Source organism: Polypterus senegalus, chromosome 2, assembly GCF_016835505.1.
Source record: "Polypterus senegalus isolate Bchr_013 chromosome 2, ASM1683550v1, whole genome shotgun sequence".
Lineage (NCBI taxonomy): Eukaryota > Metazoa > Chordata > Cladistia > Polypteriformes > Polypteridae > Polypterus > Polypterus senegalus.
The window spans coordinates 133,722,552-133,743,155 of NC_053155.1; the positions used below are offsets into that span (position 1 = coordinate 133,722,552).

The 20,604-nt window shown below is 36.7% G+C and overlaps 1 protein-coding gene across 2 annotated transcripts in view; it reads right to left on the reverse strand.

The window, feature by feature from the left end:
- Positions 1 to 20,604, reverse strand: part of dcun1d2b (DCN1, defective in cullin neddylation 1, domain containing 2b) — a 128,992-nt gene that overhangs the window by 15,192 nt on the left and 93,196 nt on the right. For both annotated transcript variants that reach the window (XM_039744656.1, XM_039744654.1), the window contains exon 6: positions 3,948 to 4,044. In XM_039744656.1, the coding sequence (XP_039600590.1) occupies positions 3,948 to 4,044 (97 nt within the window). The remainder of the gene's footprint in view (positions 1 to 3,947; positions 4,045 to 20,604) is intronic.

A 20,604-nucleotide genomic window follows, 5' to 3' on the forward strand; every position in this document is an offset into this window, starting at 1 on the left:
AAATAACACCCTTTAGTCAAACGTTTAAACTGTGCTCCATTACAAGACAGAGATGACAGTTCTTTCTCACAATTAAAAGAAAGCAAACATATCTTATCTTCAAAGGAGCGCCATCATAAAGGAGCGCCGTCAGGAGCAGAGAATGTCAGAGAGAGCGCTCGCAAAGAAAAGCAAACAATCAAAAAATCAATACGTGCTTTTAAGTATACAGAAGCACCGCGATAAAGCAGCATTTTGTAGAGGAGCGTCCATATCTTCTAGGCAAACAGCCACTGTGTAAACAGCCCCCTCCGTCAGGCAGAGAGAGTGAGAAAGATAGAGAGAAGCAAACAAGCACCATGCGGGAAGCATATCTTATAGCATTGAGGAGTTTTAGTTAATATGTAATACATGCTCTGATTGGGTAGCTTCTAAGCCAACCGCCAATAGCATCCCTTGTATGAAATCAACTGGGCAATCAAACTGAGGAAGCATGTAACCTAAATTAAAAGACCCATTGTCCGCAGAAAGCGCGAACCAGCTTAAAAATCTGTGATATATATTTAGATGTGCTTACATTTAAAATCCGCGATAGAGTGAAGCCGCGAAAGTCGAAGCGCGATATAGCGAGGGATTACTGTAAATACAATTAATCCATTCCTGAAAGTATAAACTGTATGTAAATATACAGTATATTTTTTTAAGTTTTTAAGCACAAATATAGTTAATGATACCATTGAATGCACAGCGTAATAGTAAACTAAATGTGAAAACATTGAATAACACTAAGAAAACCTTGAACAACAGAGAAAACTAACACTGCAAGAGTTTGAGCTATAGCCTTTGGGTGGGTTGTGTGTGTGTGTGTGTGTGTCTCGTGCGCGCCTGTGTGGGTGTGTGTGTGTGTCTCGTGCGCGCCTGTGTGGGTGTGTGTGTGTGTCTGTCTCGCACGCACCTGTATGTGTGTGTGTGTGTGTGTGTGTGTGTGTGTGTGTATGTGTCTTGTGCGCGCTTGTATGTGTGTGTGTGTCTCTTTGCACAGGGAATGCACAGGAAGAGACTGTACACGTGCCGTGTGGCCCTGCACATGCGTACTTCACGAGAAGACAGACACACACACGGACACCTGGACGCACAAAGGGGTTTTATTAAAGAGGATATCACAGATAATTTGAGGAGCATTTTTTGCCCCTGCCCTTGTGCTCTATGGAGCATAATTAATTTAGTAGCATTTTTGCCCTTTGCCCTCAATTATTTTTGACACTGCATGGAGGTAGCTTTTTCTTTTTCCTGGGATTAGAAAAGTACCACTAACAGATTGGATTATGTAGACTTGCACAGCAAAGAGCTGAAACACAGACAAAATTTTGAAAGTAACACATGTGGTGTTAAGCTGAAAGAAAATTCTGCCACACATCAAGCAAATTATACATTCCTAAAGACAGTTTTTCATTGTATCGGCATGTACAAAATGATGAAAGGTTAGGTGCTCCAACCAACAATAAATTAAGTTTTCCAAATATTTGTTGAATTTATTAAGGCTTCATATTTCATTACATTGTTTCAGTATTAGTTCTAAATACCTAAAACTGTTTTTATAGAATAGTATTTTGTTAATATAGAGAAAACATACTATATAATAATGCATACTGTGTTCAGTATACATTACTTTATTTCATGTTCTGTCTATATTTTGATTTCTAAAATACTGTTTGGTAATGTATTCATTAAAATATGCACATTTAATATTGTGGATCACCATTATAGTGATTTTGTGATTAAGCTACATAAAAATGCCCTTTGGAAAATCACAATCTTGTTATTTTTTTAACCAGAAGTAGTTTCTTAGAGAAGATATGTAACTTAAAACCTAAACCATCTATACTAATAAAAGGCAAAGCCCTCACTGACTGACTGACTGACTGAATGACTCACTGACTCATCACTAATTCTCCAACTTCCCGTGTACATAGAAGGCTGAAATGTGGCAGGCTCATTCCTTACCGCTTACTTACAAAAGTTAGGCAGGTTTCATTTTGAAATTCTACGCGTAACAGTCATAACTGGAACCTACTTAGGTACATATATACGGCCATAGCCTGCAGCTTGGTCGCCGTGTGAGGCGGAGTTGCATCCCTCATCGTCACGCCACCCACGTAATTGAGTGTCTGCCCATATAAGGCCGTCCGTCAGCAGCAATCCAATAGACACGCTGTCGCTAAATATTCATGGGTGAAGGACTGAGCTTATGCAAACGAAGATCAGATGGTCAGGGATAGAATAGTGTTTGGCACAAACTCAGCAAAATATTAAATAAAGCCGTGGACATTGCAATATCACAGAAGATAGCACAAGCACAGCTGAGAACCTTCGATGTATGTACTCTGAGCGGCTCACATGAGCAGACTTTGCAGGACTGGGAAAGGTAAACCCATGCATGCAGTGTGTGATGTCTCAGATAAAGAGGAAGACGAGCTGCTTATTGATGCAGTAGGAAAGGAACAACCCTCTGAATCTGAACAAGCCTTTGCAGACATATCAATAGGAAAGCAAGGTGTAAAGCTTAAGTTTAAATTACGTTCATAGACACGCTGCCGCTAAATATTCGCAGGCAAATGCACAACTTAATACTGGGAATGCCTGTTAAACATCTTAGATTCACGAGTACCGATTTGGGTAGTGAACACTTCGATGAATGAAACCTGTTATCTTAACAACGGTTGACAAACACAGAATACAACTTGAACACAACACATCCTCTAAATACGAACCTGATTGAAAGAAATAATGATAATCAAATCCTTGATGACAGCAACACTCATAACAGTCACAAAACAATTACATTGACAATCATGTTACGTTATTTTTAAAATGTTTCCGTTTTTTTTCCATAACTTCTTTAACATAACACACTACTTCTCCGCTGCTAAGTGCAGGTATTTTGCTAGTATTAAATATATTGCATATATCTCAGTATGTTTAGATGTAAAATACATCTATTTAATCACAAGAACTATTCCACAGTTTACATATTTTATAATATGAGCACTAGCAGAGTCACATAATCAGTTATTGAAAGAAATTGAGGTTTATAGCTCAAGGCCTAAGTAACTGCGGATCACACACTGATGTTATTCGACATGATCGTCACCAAAAAGGGAGATATATGATAATACATTAATTGGGGATAGAGTTTAACTTAAGAATGCATCTTCTTCTGTAAATTGTATTTTAAATTACCAGATTAATTCCATATGTTTAATATTTGACATGACAAGAATGAAATACGATACTGCATCTGGCAAACTAGAAGTAAAAGAAATATTAATTATCTAACCTAAATAATATATCATACATTTTTGAAACACAATACAGTAAAATAACAAGTTTTTACTTTCAGATGTATTTAAGATGCAAGGGAAATTTTAATTCACATATCAAACGTAAATAAAATTAAATAAGATGCTGCATTGGGCAAAAAAAGCAAAAATATAATACATCTAACCTAAATAATATAATTTACACTTCTGAAATACAATACTGGAAATAAAAAACAAGTTTTAATATTTTGCTGGACTTGCAAAGAAAAGGAAATTTTAATTTATATAACAAACGTAAAACCTAAAATATTTGAAACATTTTTTCCTTGTCTTAGCCAAAATATTATTTTTGGTACTTTAACGGTTTTCCTTTCAACAGTATATTCAAATAAGCTAGAGGAGTTCATCTTGTGGTAAGCACATAATAAATAACAGCAAGAAAAAAAAACATTACAAAAGAATTAAATAAAAAGCAGAGACAAAGCTTTGCTCTTTGCAATTAATTTTAAAAAGATCATTTTTAACAAGAACTTCTGCTACAATAAAATAGACTTTTTTATGTCTGAAGTTTAGATTAGTTGTGTTTACAGCTTCTTCAATTTGTTTAAACCATCCATACATATTGACATATAAAGAAAAGCCCATTACCTTCTTCATCGTAGTTTGACATGTCGTCTGCAATCATATTGCCAAAATCTAGAAGAAGGTTCCATGTGTCTTTTGGAATTGATCTTTTGTGATGTTCCTTAACAGAAAGAAGAATAAATGAATTATCCATCACATATAGCCTTTCCTTCTCATATATTTATTTTTTATTGTTATGGTCTGACAGGAATGTGTTAAAACATTCTTTTTAAATTGATATGTAATTTGCAATTTAATTTTAAAAGGTTAAAATCATTTCAAAAGTATACTACTTAATACCTCAGTTTGATTATGGAATAATTTTTCTAAATGTTTATAGTTCTTACAGCATGTTTAGATTTGTTAGAAAATAAATAAAAATTAGTGAAACCTTTTTTAATCGAATCTGCGCCTCCGAATTACAGCTTTACTCGTGCAGATTGCCAAGGAAAGAGAGGCGGCGGTTTAGCAAAGATTTACTCGAGCCAGTTAAAGTGTAAAGATGTCTGTTTTGGTAAATTCAAGTCCTTTGAGTATCTTGTCATTGCTATTCATGGAGTTTCTCAGTTTCTAGTATTATCTTTGTATAGACCTCCTAAATACAATGCGTCTTTCTTTGAGGAATTCTCAGACTTGGTGTCAATTATAATTACGAACCATGACACGCTCCTAATAGTTGGTGACTTTAACTTTCATATTGATAAACAGTGTGACCCAAAAGTAAAAGAATTTATGAACCTCCTGGACTCTTTTGATTTGAGACAGCTCGTTAATCAGCCTACAAATAAAGCAGGTCATATGTTACACTTAGTAATTACTAAAGGACTGAAAGTTGATGTGAAGCAGATGATTGATATTGGTCTATCAGACCCTTTTCTTTTACTATTTAATATAGAAATAATGATAGAAAACATTCACGGGAAGCATATTGTTAAAAAACGCTTCTTTGATTCATCAGCAGCTTCAAAATTTACAAACATTCTAAGCAACGAGTCCATTTGTAGTGCTAACTACAATAGCGAGGATAATGTAAATAGTAAGGTGGAAAAATTGAATATTAAGGTGAGAATTGCTGCTGACATAGTCGCACCTGAAAAGACAGTTAAAAAAATCTTCTAGCATTCTTATACCATGGAAGACCCAAAGAATGTCTGATTTAAAGAGAACATGCTGGAGAGCTGAGCGTAAATGGAAAAAAACTAAACTAAATATCTACTACGAGATATTTAAGGTTAAAATCACAGAATACAATAACACAGTCCATCTTGAGAGGCGCTGCTATTTCTCTAGAATTATAAATAACAATGCTAGTAATCCCAGAGTCTTATTCTCTTCGAATGATCGTCTGCTAAAACCAGGTCACTCAGTGGAATGCCTCCAGAATACTTCCAATGAAACTTGTGAGGCTATTACTGTATTTTTCAATCAAAAAATTAATGATATTAGAAATAATATAGTATCTCCCTAACACTGTGCATCCTCTTAAGCCCCAGTACTCCACTATAAACAAATTAAATTCTTTCACCAGAATAGATTTACCTGATTTATATAAAATCATTTCTCAACTGAGACCTCCACCTGCGTCCTTGACCCAATACCAACAAGTTTTTTTAAGAAGTATTGAGCGTGCTAATTGATAGTATTCTTGACATAGTAAGCTCATCATTAGATACGGGGGTCTTCCCAAACTGTCTTAAGAATGCTATAGTTAAACCCCTACTTAAGAAAAAAAATCTTGACTCTTCTGCTTTTGAAAATTTTAGACTTATTTGTAACCTGCCTTTCTTAAGTAAAATTCTAGAGAAGGCAGTCATTATGCAGCTAAATAACCACCTCAAGAAACATGCTATTCTTGATAAGTTTCAGTCGGGTTTCAGAACAAATCATAGTACAGAAACTGCACACGTTAAAGTAGCAAATGACTTGTGGGTAAATGCAGACAGAGGCCATTTATCTGTTCTCATCCACTTAGATTTGAGTGCCGCATTTGATACCATTGATCACAATATTCTTAGAAATCACCTTAGTCATTGGGTGGGCCTCTTTGGCAGTGTCTTAAACTGGTTTGAATCCTACCTGGCAGGTAGAAAATTCTTTGTTAGTTGTGGTAATTATGCTTCAAAGACACATGATATTCTATATGGTGTTCCACAAGGCTCTATCCTGGGTTTGCAGCTCTTTTCAATCTAAATGCTTCCGTTAGGTCTGATTATCTTGGGGCATAACGTGAACTACCACAGCTATGTTGATGACACGCAACTGTATTTATCAATAGCACCTGATGACCCCGACTCTGTTGTTTCACTAACACAATGTCTTACTTGTGTTTCTGAGTGGATGAGTAGTAAATTTCTCAAGCTAAATTAAGAAAAAACTGAAATTTTAGTGATTGCCAATAATGGATATAATGAGGTCATTAGAAATAAACTTGATGCATTACGATTAAAAGTCAAGACGGAGGTAAAGAATTTAGGGGTAACTGTTGACTGTGACCTGAATCGCAAATTAATCAGATCACTAGGACAGCATTTTTTCACTTAAGAAATATAGCAAAAGTTAGACCTCTTATATCATTGAAAGATGCTGAGAAATTAGTTCACGTTTTTGTTTTCAGTCGACTAGATTACTGTAATGCACGCCTCTCAGGACTACCCAAAAAGCCATAAATTGACTGCAACTAGTGCAGAATGCAGCTGCTAGAATCCTAACTAGGAGAAAAAAAATCCGAGCACATTTCTCCAGTTTTGATGTCATTACACTGGTTACCTGTGTCATTCAGAATCGACTTTAAAATACTGCTTATGGTTTACAAAGCCTTAAATAATCTCACTCCATCTTATATATCGGAGTGTCTGATATCTTATAATCCAAATTGCAACCTTAGATCTTCAAATGAGTGTCTGCTTATAATTCCAAGAGCTAAACTTAAAAGAAGTGGTGAGGCGGCTTTCTGCTGTTATGCACCTAAAATCTGGAATAGCCTGCCAATAGGAATTCACCAGGCTGATACGGTGGAGCACTTTAAAAAACTGCTAAAAACACATTACTTTAACATGGCTTTCTCATAGCTTAATTTTAATTTAATCCTGATGCTCTGCATATTCAATTAACTATCATTACTATTCATGGTGGCTCCAAAATCCGTACTAACCCCTACTCTCTCTTCTGCTCTTTTTCCAGTTTTCTGTGGTGGTGACCTGCGCCACCACAATCTAATCAAAGCACCATGATGTCCTTACATTGATGGATTAAAGGCAAGAAGTCCATGTGACCGTCATCATCAAGTCCTTCCATGAGAACCATGAATACAATGAGGACGGATCATTTATGTTAGGTAGAATGCCTAGAGGGGGCTGAAAGGTCTCATGGCCTGGAACCCCTGCAGATTTTCTTTCTCCAGCCGTCTTGAGTTTTTTTTTGTTTTTGCTGTCCTCTGTGGCCATCGGGCCTTACTTTTAATCAATGTTAATTAGCGTTCTCTGATTTTAATTCTTATTTTGTCTTTTTTCTCTTTCCTCGTCAAGTAAAGCACTTTGAGCTACATTATTTGCATGAAAATGTGCTATATAAATAAATGTTGTTGTTACACACCATACATTTAAATTACTACTATTACTACGTCCATCCAGTGTCTATCTGGACATGATGTATTATATACTGGAGATGCATTTAATAGCCAGGTGCATATGCAATCCAGCTCAATTACATATGGATATAATCTAAATATTGAAACAACCGGAGGTGCAGTGGTGGAAAAGCTGACACATATACACCAGCAGCTAATGAATATCCTTGGAAGGACTTTTTATGAACTCTTTTAGAAAAATGTCCTGACCAACTCCTGCTGTTGGTCCTGGGAGACGCTTATCTAAAATCTGAAGTTTGTTCAGGAGATTGCTGTCCCCATGAGCTTTCAAGGTAGACAGGCCATCTTCTTTTCTTTGTCAACCTCCTACATAGTCAAGCTCATCTCCTTTTAAGTTGCTTCTGTTCTCTCACAGGTTGAATCACTACAATATGAAATGGGCTTTAAATGGTGCACTAATTAGGCTCTGTATGTAATATGTTTTAAAAATTGATAAAGCAGTCTGCTTTAAAAAGATAAACTTGACATTCCTGCTGTAGTTTGATATTTAGGTATTTAAATATTTTTCTGCAATTTTACAATTATTTTCAGCCTTCTTGTGACCTCCTGAAAGTTTACTGGGGCCCCCTGGTGGGACAACACCCCTGACCCAGTTGAGAACTGCAGATCTAGATAACATGAACATATGCGGTGAGAAATAGTCTCCTTAATGTGTATGTATGCAGTATGGACCAAACTCATCTGTAGAAGGGAATAATGCCTGTGAATAATTTCTGTGCTGGGGCTTTAATTCAGAAATCTCAAGTCTGAGGCACTAGTTGAATGGATACACAAGCACCTCTTTGATGCTATCATCTTAGTACAGTGTTTCTTGAACTATAGGTTGTGACCCAATTGCATTGGATCATCACATGATTGTTTAATAAAATTGCAGAGTTCATCCAAATGCACCTTCTGTGGCAGATGACACGCCACCCTTTATTTAGTGGACCATTTATTGTTTATGTGAAACAACACCATTAAAACTTTAAAGAGTGCTTTTATTTCTATGGCCCGAAAACATAAGTACTGAGCACCTCACAACCTATTAAACAGTCAAACTGAGAAGACTGACAAGAAAGACATGTATAAGAAAGAGGGAGAGAGGAAGAACTGACACCAACAAGCCTGTGAGATGAAGGGACTGCAGCACTAAATCCAAATGTCGAGATAAAAAATAACAGGCTAAACATTTCAAACTGAACTGTTTGCCAAATTATTTAGCAAGATTTATTCTGTCACTCATATAAAACAAAAACTATGCACGATTTTTTAAAAAAAATATTGCACTAATTATTTCCACTGGCAGTGATATACCTCAGGAATCTATTCCTGTTTTAAATTATTTAAGTTAATAAATAATAGTTTTAGGTTCATGCCCTGGGAGCTCCCTGCATTGATGAGTTTTCAAATTCTCCCCATGTGCAAATGTGTTTTTTCTTGGTCCTTCAATTCCTCCCACAGTCCAAAGACAGGCAGGTTAGTTGGACTGGCAATGCTAAATTAGCCCTTGATTTGAGTGTATGTGAGTGTTCACCCTATAACAGGCTGGCACCCTATTGAGATATTGTTCCTGCCATGCACCCTGTGCTTTCTAGAATGGGCTCCAGCTGCCCTGCAACCCTGCTCAGGGCAAGCGAGTTGGAAAATGGATAGATGTAGTATTGTTTTCACAATACATTTTTCCCACATTTTTCTTTCAGTAATATTCATATGAGGAATATTGAGGAATAGCGACTCTTTCGATACACTAACACAATGTCTTACTGGTATTTCTGAATGAATGAATAGTAATTTTCTCAAACTAAATAAAGAGAAAACTGAAATTTTAGTAATTGGCAATAATGGATTCAATGAGGTTATCAGAAATAAACTTGATGCACTAGGATTAAAAGTTAAGACGGAAGTAAAAAATTTAGTAACCGTTGACTGTAATCTGAATTTTAAATCGCATATTCATCAGACCACTAGGACAGCATTTTTTCACTTAAGAAACATAGCAAAAGTTAGACCTCTTATATCATTGAAAGATGCTGAGAAATTAATTCACGCTTTTGTTTTCAGTAGACTAGATTACTGTAACGCACTCCTCTCAGGACTACCCAAAAAAGACATTAATCACTTGCAACGAGTGCAGAATGCAGCTGCTAGAATCCTAACTGGGAAAAGAAAATCCGAACACATTTCTCCAGTTTTGATGTCACTACACTGGTTGCCTGTGTCATTCAGGATTGACTTTAAAATACTGCTTATGGTTTATAAAGCCTTAAATAATCTCGCTTCATCTTATATATCGGAATGCCTGACACGTTATATTCCAAATCGTAACTTTAGATCTTCAAATGAGTGTCTCCTTATAATTCCAAAAGCTAAACTTAAAATAAGTGGTTAGGCGGCCTTCTGCTGTTATGCACCTAAAATCTGGAATAGCCTGCCAATAGGAATTCGCCAGGCAAATACAGTGGAGCACTTTAAAACACTGCTGAAAACACATTACTTTAACAAGGCCTTCTCATAACTTTAACTTAATACTGATACTCTGTATGTTCAATTCCAATACATATAGACAGTAATCCCTCCTCGATCGCTGGGGTTGCGTTCCAGAACCCCCCGCGATAGATGAAAAATCTCAAGTAGAAACCATATGTTTGTGTAGTTATTTTTATATATTTTAAGCCCTTATAAACTCTCCCACACTGTTAACATTATTAGAGCCCTCTAGACATGAAATAACACCCTTTAGTCAAAAGTTTAAACTGTGCTCCATGACAAGACAGAGATGACAGTTCTTTCTCACAATTAAAAGAATGCAAATATATCTTCTCTTCAGGAGAAGAGAATTTCAGAGAGAGAGAGAGAGAGAGAGAGAGAGAGAGAGAGAGAGAGAGAGAGAGAGAGAGAGAGAGAGAGAGAGAGAGAGAGAACTCGCAAAGAAAAGAAAACAATCAAAAAATTAAAACGTGTGCTTTTAAGTTTGCCGCGGCATTTTTTAGAGGAGCGTCAGTATCTTCTAAGCAAACAGCCCCTCTGCTCACATCTCCTCCAAGTCAGGCGCAGAGAGCGTCAGAGAGAGAGAGCGAGATTAAAACAAACCATCAAAAATCAATAAGTGTGCTTTTGGAAGCGGCATTTCTTAGAGGTGTGTCCGTACCCACTAGGTAAACAGCTTCTGTGCAAACAGCACCTCTGCTCACAGCCCCTCCGTCAGGCGCAGAGAATGTCAGAGAGGGTGAGATAGAGGCAGAGACAAGCAAACAATCAAGCTCATAGCGCACGCGATATCTTATAGCATTGAGGAGTTTTAGTTAATATGTAATACATGCTCTGATTGGGTAGCTTCTAAGCCATCCGCCAATAGCGTTCCTTGTATGAAATCAACAGGGCAAACAAACTGAGGAGCGTGTAGCATAAATTAAAAGACCCATTGCCATGAAATCCATGAACCAGCGAAAAATCCGTGATATATATTTAGATGTGCTTACATTTAAAATCCACGATAGAGTGAAGCCGCGAAAGTCGAAGTGCGATATAGCGAGGGATTACTGTATATATGCCTGTATATACATATATGCCTGTATATATATATATATACATATATACACATATATACACATATATATACATACATACATATATATATATATACAGTAATCCCTTGCTATATCGCGCTTCGACTTTCGCGGCTTCACTCTATCGGATTTTAAATGTAAGCATATCTAAATATATATCACAGATTTTTCGCTGTTTCGCGGATTTCTGCGGACAATGGGTCTTTTAATTTAAAGTAAATGCTTCCTCAGTTTGTTTGCCCAGTTGATTTCATACAAGGGACGCTATTGGCAGATGGCTGAGAAGCTACCCAATCAGAGCACGTACATATTAACTAAAACTCCTCAATGATATACGATGTGCTTCCCCGAGCGGATTGTTTGCTTTTCTCGGTCTTTCTCTGACATTCTCTGCGCCTGACGGAGGGGGTGTGGGCAGAGGGGCTGTATGCCTAGAGGATATGGACGCTCCTCTAAGAAATGAAAACACGTATTGATTTTTTCCTTTAATCTCAGCGGCTCTCTCTGACGTTCTCTGCGCCTGACGGAGGGGGTGTGAGCAGAGGGGCTGTTTGCACAGATTAGGCTGTTTGTTTAGAAGATACGGAGGCTACTCTAAAAAATGCTGAAAGACTTACCTTCACATTGCTCCCTTCTTTGTGGCTGCTTTATCGCGGTGCTCATACTTAAAAGCCCAACAGCACGTATTGACTTTTTGATTGTTTGTTTTTCTGTCACTCTCTCTATCTCTCTGATATCTCTGCTCCTGACGGCGCCAGCTTGAAGAGAAGATATGTTTGCATCCTTTAAATTGTGAGAAAGAACTGTCATCTCTGTCTTGTCATGGAGCACAGTTTAAACTTTTGACTAAAGGGTGCTATTTCATGTCTAGAGGGCTCTAATAATGTTAACAGTGTGGGTGAGTTTATAAGGGCTTAAAATATATAAAAATAACCATACAAACATGTGGTTTCTACTTCACGGATTTTCATCTATTCTGGAACGCAACCCCTCGCCGATCGAGGAGAGGGATTACTGTATATATATATATATATACACACACATATATATATATATATATATATATATATATAAACATATATATACATATATACATATACACACACACACACACACATATACATATATATATATATATATACACTCACCTAAAGGATTATTAGGAACACCTGTTCAATTTCTCATTAATGCAATTATCTAATCAACCAATCACATGGCAGTTGCTTGAATGCATTTAGGGGTGTGGTCCTGGCCAAGACAATCTCCTGAACTCCAAACTGAATGTCAGAATGGGAAAGAAAGGTGATTTAAGCAATTTTGAGCATGGCATGGTTGTTGGTGCCAGACGGGCCGGTCTGAGTATTTCACAATCTCCTCAGTTACTGGGATTTTCACGCACAACCATTTCTAGGGTTTACAAAGAATGGTGTGAAAAGGGAAAAACATCCAGTATGCGGCAGTCCTGTGGGCGAAAATGCCTTGTTGATGCTAGAGGTCAGAGGAGAATGGGCCGACTGATTCAAGCTGATAGAAGAGCAACTTTGACTGAAATAACCACTCGTTACAACCGAGGTATGCAGCAAAGCATTTGTAAAGCCACAACATGCATAACCTTGAGGCAGATGGGGTACAACAGCAGAAGATCCCACCGGGTACCACTCATCTCCACTACAAATAGGAAAAAGAGGCTACAATTTGCACAAGCTCACCAAAATTGGACAGTTGAAGACTGGAAAAATGTTGCCTGGCCTGATGAGTCTCGACTTCTGTTGAGATATTCAAATGGTAGAGTCAGAATTTGGCGTAAACAGAATGAGAACATGGATCCATCATGCCTTGTTACCACTGTGCAGGCTGGTGGTGGTGGTGGTGTAATGGTGTGTGGGATGTTTTCTTGGCACACTTTAGGCCCCTTAGTGCCAATTGGGCATCGTTTAAATGCCACGGGCTACCTGAGCATTGTTTCTGACCATGTCAATCCCTTCATGACCACCATGTACCCATCCTCTGATGGCTACTTCCAGCAGGATAATGCACCATGTCACAAAGCTCGAATCATTTCAAATTGGTTTCTTGAACATGACAATGAGTTCACTGTACTAAAATGGCCCCCCCAGTCACCAGATCTCAACCCAATAGAGCATCTTTGGGATGTGGTGGAACGGGAGCTTCATGCCGTGGATGTGCATCCCACAAATCTCCATCAACTGCAAGATGCTATCCTATCAATATGGGCCAACATTTCTAAAGAATGCTTTCAGCACCTTGTTGAATTAATGCCACGTAGAATTAAGGCAGTTCTGAAGACGAAAGGGGGTCAAACACCGTATTAGTATGGTGTTCCTAATAATCCTTTAGGTGAGTGTATACACACACTTATACAGTATATATATATATATATATATATATATATATATATATATATATATATATATATATATATATATATATATATATATATATATACTAATAAAAGGCAAAGCCCTCACTCACTCACTCACTCATCACTAATTCTCCAACTTCCCGTGTAGGTAGAAGGCTGAAATTTGGCAGGCTTATTCCTTACAGCTTACTTACAAGCGCTGGGCAGGTTTCATTTTGAAATTCTACTTCAATGGTCATAACTGAAGGTATTTTCTCCATTAACTGTAATGGAGTTGAGCTGGAATGACGGGGGGGAGTTTTGTGTGACATCATCACGCCTCCCACGTAATCACGTGAACTGACTGTCAACGCAGTGCGTAGAAAACCAGGAAGACCTCCAAAAGCTTAAGAAAACATGCATTTTATAATTGAGAAGGCAGCGAAACAATAAGAAGTGAGCGAGTGACATATACTACCATATTCATGAGTGTTGCCACCTCGGAAAGAAAGCAAGGTGTAAACATAAACTTTAAATTAAGTTCATAGACAGGCTACCGCTGGCGTTTCACATACCCACAGGTAATCACGGATACAAGTTTAATGAGAGGGACGAGGATATAAAGCAGAGTTTTGATCACTTTGTAACTAAGTTAAAATTGTAGGTGAAGGGGTGATGCTTATGCAAATTCCTGAGAGACTGTGTTTGTGGGGGGATTGACAGTTAAGGCGGGTGGGGGAGTCACGTCATCATCTCCCCTCCCACAGCATTTTGCTCTGAGCTGAGCTCCGCGGCTAACGCTGTCTTCTGAAGCAACTTCGTCAGACTGCCACCAAATACTCACAGAAAAATCCACAAGTTAATACACACGCGGTCTCTAGAGTTTCTACACACTGAATCTTCCAGGCACTACTTACAAAAGGTCACATTGACAATCGTGTTACGTTATTTTTAAAATCTTTCCTATTCTTAGCACAAGCACATCTGAGAAGCTTGATGCATGTGCTCCATAACGTTAAAAATAATGCATTTAATCACACTTTGCATTACAAGCAAAGGGAGCTTTTGTCAATGCATGATTTCCTGGTACACGGATTACATTGATCAGCGCATCACGATTCATTTTACCCTCGCACCACCTTAGTTTGAGAAGAAGTATGAAAAATATGAGGTTAACACAGAAAAACAGATCACCAATTCAAGCTTTGAATAATAATCGATTCGCCATCAATAATTGTTTTGGTAAAGACATCCTCCTTCCATTTTATAATTTTTCCGCCACTAGCCATGATTAAATGAATGGTAAAAAAGTAAGAGCAAATCGAGGGTGACTTATTTAGGCAGGCATATATATGACAGCAACACTCATGACAATGTCAATCATGTTACGTTATTATTAAAATGTTTCCTTTTCTTTTCATTACTTTTAACACACTACTTCTCGCTAAGCGGCGCGCTATTTTGCTATATATATATATATATATATATATATATATATATATATATATATATATATATATATATATATATATATATATATATATATATATATATATATATATGAATGACCTCCAAAGAGCGCTGAGACTTTTGATATCATGAACGTGTCTGCAAACTGGTGGTCTCCTGCCCAGCAAAAGTCGAGCAGCCAGCTGCAGCACATAGCTGTGCCGGCCTTTGAGACGCTGACTGCGCTTCTGCCTTAAGTCAAAGTGAGCCCTTTTAATTTTTTCATCCTCCCCTGCGCTTATAGCCCAGACAAGTGCAAACACGGGACCCCTTTCTACACCACGGCAAAATAATATTAAGGCTATTCACACTTTCTTTTGCACGTATATACGACGATTATCAGGTCCTCACCTCGAATTATGAAGACACGCACACACGAGTGGAGAACTGACAGTGCCATCACAGCCGATTAATGGCGGGTCGTCTCACCAGTCTACACAAGACCCACCGCGACTGTCCCCAAAAGGCATCATAACGTCAGCGAACACATCTCTATACTATATAAAAAGAAAAAGGCAACTTTCCTTTCTTTACACCTTTTTCCTTTTATCCCAAACCAAAGCCTTTTCTCTTAACACTGCAGAGGACACAAAACTAATTTTCTTTAAATGCCGGTAAGGCACATTACCAGAGGCACAAATTTGAACGCTCACATAGAAAATGTAATTTCAATGTACCTGTACTTCTTAAAACGCTAATGTTTTACTGTTTAATAACTTACAGACTATAATTTATTATTTTTCCCTTGCACTCAGTGACCTAAACCTATACACACACATATAGACACATACAAACAAACACACAAGTATATGTATGTGTATATATATATATATATATATATATATATATATATATATATATACATATACATACATACATACATACATACATACATACATACATGCATACATACATATAATTTGTGTGTGTGTATGTATGTATGTGTTATATAGATAGAGTATGTATGTATGTATATATATATATATATATATATATATATATATATGTGTGTGTATATATGTAGATACTGTATGTATATAGATATGTAGATATGAAGATATGTATGTGTATATATGTATATATATATATGTATGTGTGTGTGTGTTGTGTGTGTATATATATATATGACAGCAGCAATCCAAGCTGTGAGAAAACAGTAAAAAGGAGGCGTGTCAGACAGATGTGGTACTTTTCTGATGCAACTGCGAAAACAACTTCATGGCTACTTGGCAAATACACAAAACAATTACTTTGACAATCATGTTACATTATTTTTAAAATGTTTCCTTTTTCTTTTCATAACTTCTTTAACATGACAGCTGTGAAGCCTTGGTATTTTGCTATAAATATATATATATATCACAGCTGACACTCATAACAGTGACAAAACAATTACATTGACAATCATGTTACGTTATTTTCAAAATGTATCCTTTTCTTTCTCTTTTCTTCTTTAACACACTACTTCTCCAGCTGCTAGCCTTGAATTATTCTGCTATATATATATATATATATACATATATATATATATATATATATATATTTATATATATATATATATATATATATATATATATATGATTTATATATATATATATATATATATATATATATATATATGTATATGTGTATATATATATATATATATGTGTATATATATATATGTATATGTGTATATATATATACAGTGGTGTGTGAAAAACTATTTACCCCCTTCCTGATTTCTTATTCTTTTGCATGTTTGTCACACAAAATGTTTCTGATCATCAAACACATTTAACCATTAGTCAAATATAACACAAGTAAACACAAAATGCAGTTTTTAAATGATGGTTTTATTATTTAGGAGAAAAAATCCAAACCTACATGGCCCTGTGTGAAAAAGTAATTGCCCCTTGTTAAAAATAACCTAACTGTGGTGTATCACACCTGAGTTCAATTTCGTAGCCACCCCCAGGCCTGATTACTGCCACACCTGTTTCAATCAAGAAATCACTTAAATAGGAGCTGCCTGACACAGAGAAGTAGACCAAAAGCACCTCAAAAGCTAGACATCATGCCAAGATCCAAAGAAATTCAGGAACAAATGAGAACAGAAGTAATTGAGATCTATCAGTCTGGTAAAGGTTATAAAGCCATTTCTAAAGCTTTGGGACTCCAGCTGACACAGTGAGAGCCATTATCCACAAATGGCAAAAACATGGGACAGTGGTGAACCTTCCCAGGAGTGGCCGGCCGACCAAAATTACCCCAAGAGCAGAGAGACTCATCCGAGAGGTCACAAAGACCCCAGGACAACGTCTAAAGAACTGCAGGCCTCACTTGCCTCAATTAAGGTCAGTGTTCACGACTCCACCATAAGAAAGAGACTGGGCAAAACGGCCTGCATGGCAGATTTCCAAGACGCAAACCACTGTTAAGCAAAAGAACATTAGGGCTCGCCTCAATTTTGCTAAGAAACATCTCAATGATTGCCAAGACTTTTGGGAAAATACCTTGTGGACTGATGAGACAAAAGTTGAACTTTTGGAAGGCAAATGTCCCTACATCTGGCGTAAAAGGAACACAGCATTTCAGAAAAAGAACATCATACCAACAGTAAAATATGGTGGTGGTAGTGTGATGGTCTGGGGTTGTTTTGCTGCTTCAGGACCTGGAAGGCTTGCTGTGATAGATGGAACCATGAATTCTACTGTCTACCAAAAATCCTGAAGGAGAATGTCCGCCATCTGTTCGTCAACTCAAGCTGAAGCGATCTTGGGTGCTGCAACAGGACAATGACCCAAAACACACCAGCAAATCCACCTCTGAATGGCTGAAGAAAACAAAATGAAGACTTTGGAGTGGCCTAGTCAAAGTCCTGACCTGAATCCAATTGAGATGCTATGGCATGACCTTAAAAAGGCGGTTCATGCTAGAAAACCCTCAAATAAAGCTGAATTACAACAATTCTGCAAAGATGAGTGGGCCAAAATTCCTCCAGAGCGCTGTAAAAGACTCATTGCAAGTTATCGCAAACGCTTGATTGCAGTTATTGCTGCTAAGGGTGGCCCAACCAGTTATTAGGTTCAGGGGCAATTACTTTTTCACACAGGGCCATGTAGGTTTGGATTTTTTTCTCCCTAAATAATAAAACCATCATTTAAAAACTGCATTTTGTGTTTACTTGTGTTATATTTGACTAATGGTTAAATGTGTTTGATGATCAGAAACATTTTGTGTGACAAACATGCAAAAGAATAAGAAATCAGGAAGGGGCAAATAGTTTTTCACACCACTGTATATATATATATATATATATATGTGTATATATATATATATATATATATATATATACTAGCAGAATACCGCGCCATGGCGGAGTAGTGTGTTAAAGAATCCGAAAAAGAAAGAGAAAATTTTAAAAATAGCAACATGGTTGTTAATAATTGTTTTGTCATTGATATGAGTGTTGTTCTCATATCTATCTATCTATATATATATATATATATATCTATGTATCTATATATATATATATATGTTAATTCTCATATCTATATATATCTCTATCTATCTATCTATCTATCTATCTATCTATCTATCTATCTATCTATCTATCTATCATCTATCTATCTATCTATCTATCTATCTATCTATATATATATATATATATATATATATATATATATATATATATATATATATATATATATATATATATATACATATACATAAAATATACATACATTAGCAGCGGAGAAGTAGTGTGTTAAAGAAGCAATGAAAAGAAAAGGAAACATTTTGAAAATAACATAACCTGATTGTCAATGTAATTGTTTTGTCACTGTTGTGAGTGATGAGTGTTGTTGTCATATATATATATATTTACACACACACACATAAACATATATATATATATATATATATATATACATATCTATACATATACACATATATACATACATATATATCTACATATATACACACACATATATACACACATATACATACATACACATATATACACACAAATACATATATATATATATATATATATATATATATATATACACATACATATATACACACACACACATATATAAACATATATATACATATACATACATATCTACATATATACACACACAGCTATTTCAGTATCAGTGCAATACGCTGTTTGTTAAAAGCAGTTGACTCCGCTCTTACGTGCAATAACAAATCAAATCATTCAGTTGTCTTTGCTCATATGTCATTTTAGAGCTGGGCGCCTGGCATCTTTTTGGCCACAGGTTCGTTTCTGTTTGGTGTGAGGTTCTGTGTTGTGGAGATTCTCAGGATGGATTGCAGGTGCTCATCAGTGAGGCGACTCCTGTGTGCTGTTTTGTTAGTCTTTATCACTGAGAAGAGCTTCTCACACAGATATGTGCTACCAAACATGCACAAGGTTCGAGCCGCATGTAGACGGACTTTTTTTGTTCTTCAAAGTCACCAAAGCGCCGTGCAAACTCAGTGCGCGCGCTCAGTTTATCAGCAAAGTGCGTATTTGGGAACACCGTAGTGACGACTTGGTTTAACATTACTTGGCAACAGGAAAGTGGGGCAAGGTGAACTGGTGCATTTGTGTCTCCCATAAAAGCAGCTTCACTTGAAATCACTTTGTGATTGTGCACGGTTAAAGCGTCCGCTGAAGTGTCAGATTCTTATTTAATTATGCTGCTTTCTGTATCTTATGCATTGCATTCAGGTTACCCTGATGTTTTGTCTCATAGTGCCGTCTTAGATTAAATTCTGTAATTACAGCCACATTAGCTCCACAAATGAGACACGGGTTCAGTAAACATATACTCAGCCTCCCATCGGTTTTAAAGGCTCTATTTTCAGAATCAACTTTTCTCTTCAGCATCGTGTGAGCTAGCCGCAATAACTTGCAGCATCATAAGGTAGACTTGATTACGCGGTAAGTGTTCGGCAAGGCAGCTGAATGGGATCTGTAGTTTATTGTGTTACCAGCGCTTCATATACCGGGCTTTAATAACAATAATACAGTATATAAAATGATCTGCGGGCGGATATAATTACACCCGGGCGGATGTGGCCCGGCCCTTGAGTTTGACACATATGGACTAAATAGAACTTGAAAAGATATATTTTTTCAAATGTGATCGCGCAATTCAGATAGAGTTGGCAGCACTACAGCCTGCATGCCTCAATGAGTCATCCTCCCTCGCTCTTACTTTTTACCGTTCATCTAATGAATACACTGAGTATGGCTTTACCAAAACAATCATTGATGGCGAATAAAGTATCCATTATTCGAGTATGTAGATCGGGATATATATATATACATATATATATATACCAGCGTATCATAGCGGAGAAGTAGTGTGTTAAAAAGGTAGAAAAGAAAAGGGAACATTTTAAAAATAACGTAACATGACTGTCAATATACAGTATTTGTTTTGTGAGTGTTACTGAGTGTTGCTGTCATCAAGGATTTGATTATCATTATTTCTTTCAATCAGGTTCGTATTTGTAGGATGTGTTGTGTTCAAGTTACATTCCGTGTTTGTCAATCGTTGTAAAGATGACAGGTTTCATTCATCGATTCGTTTCTTACTGCATCAATAAACAGCTCGT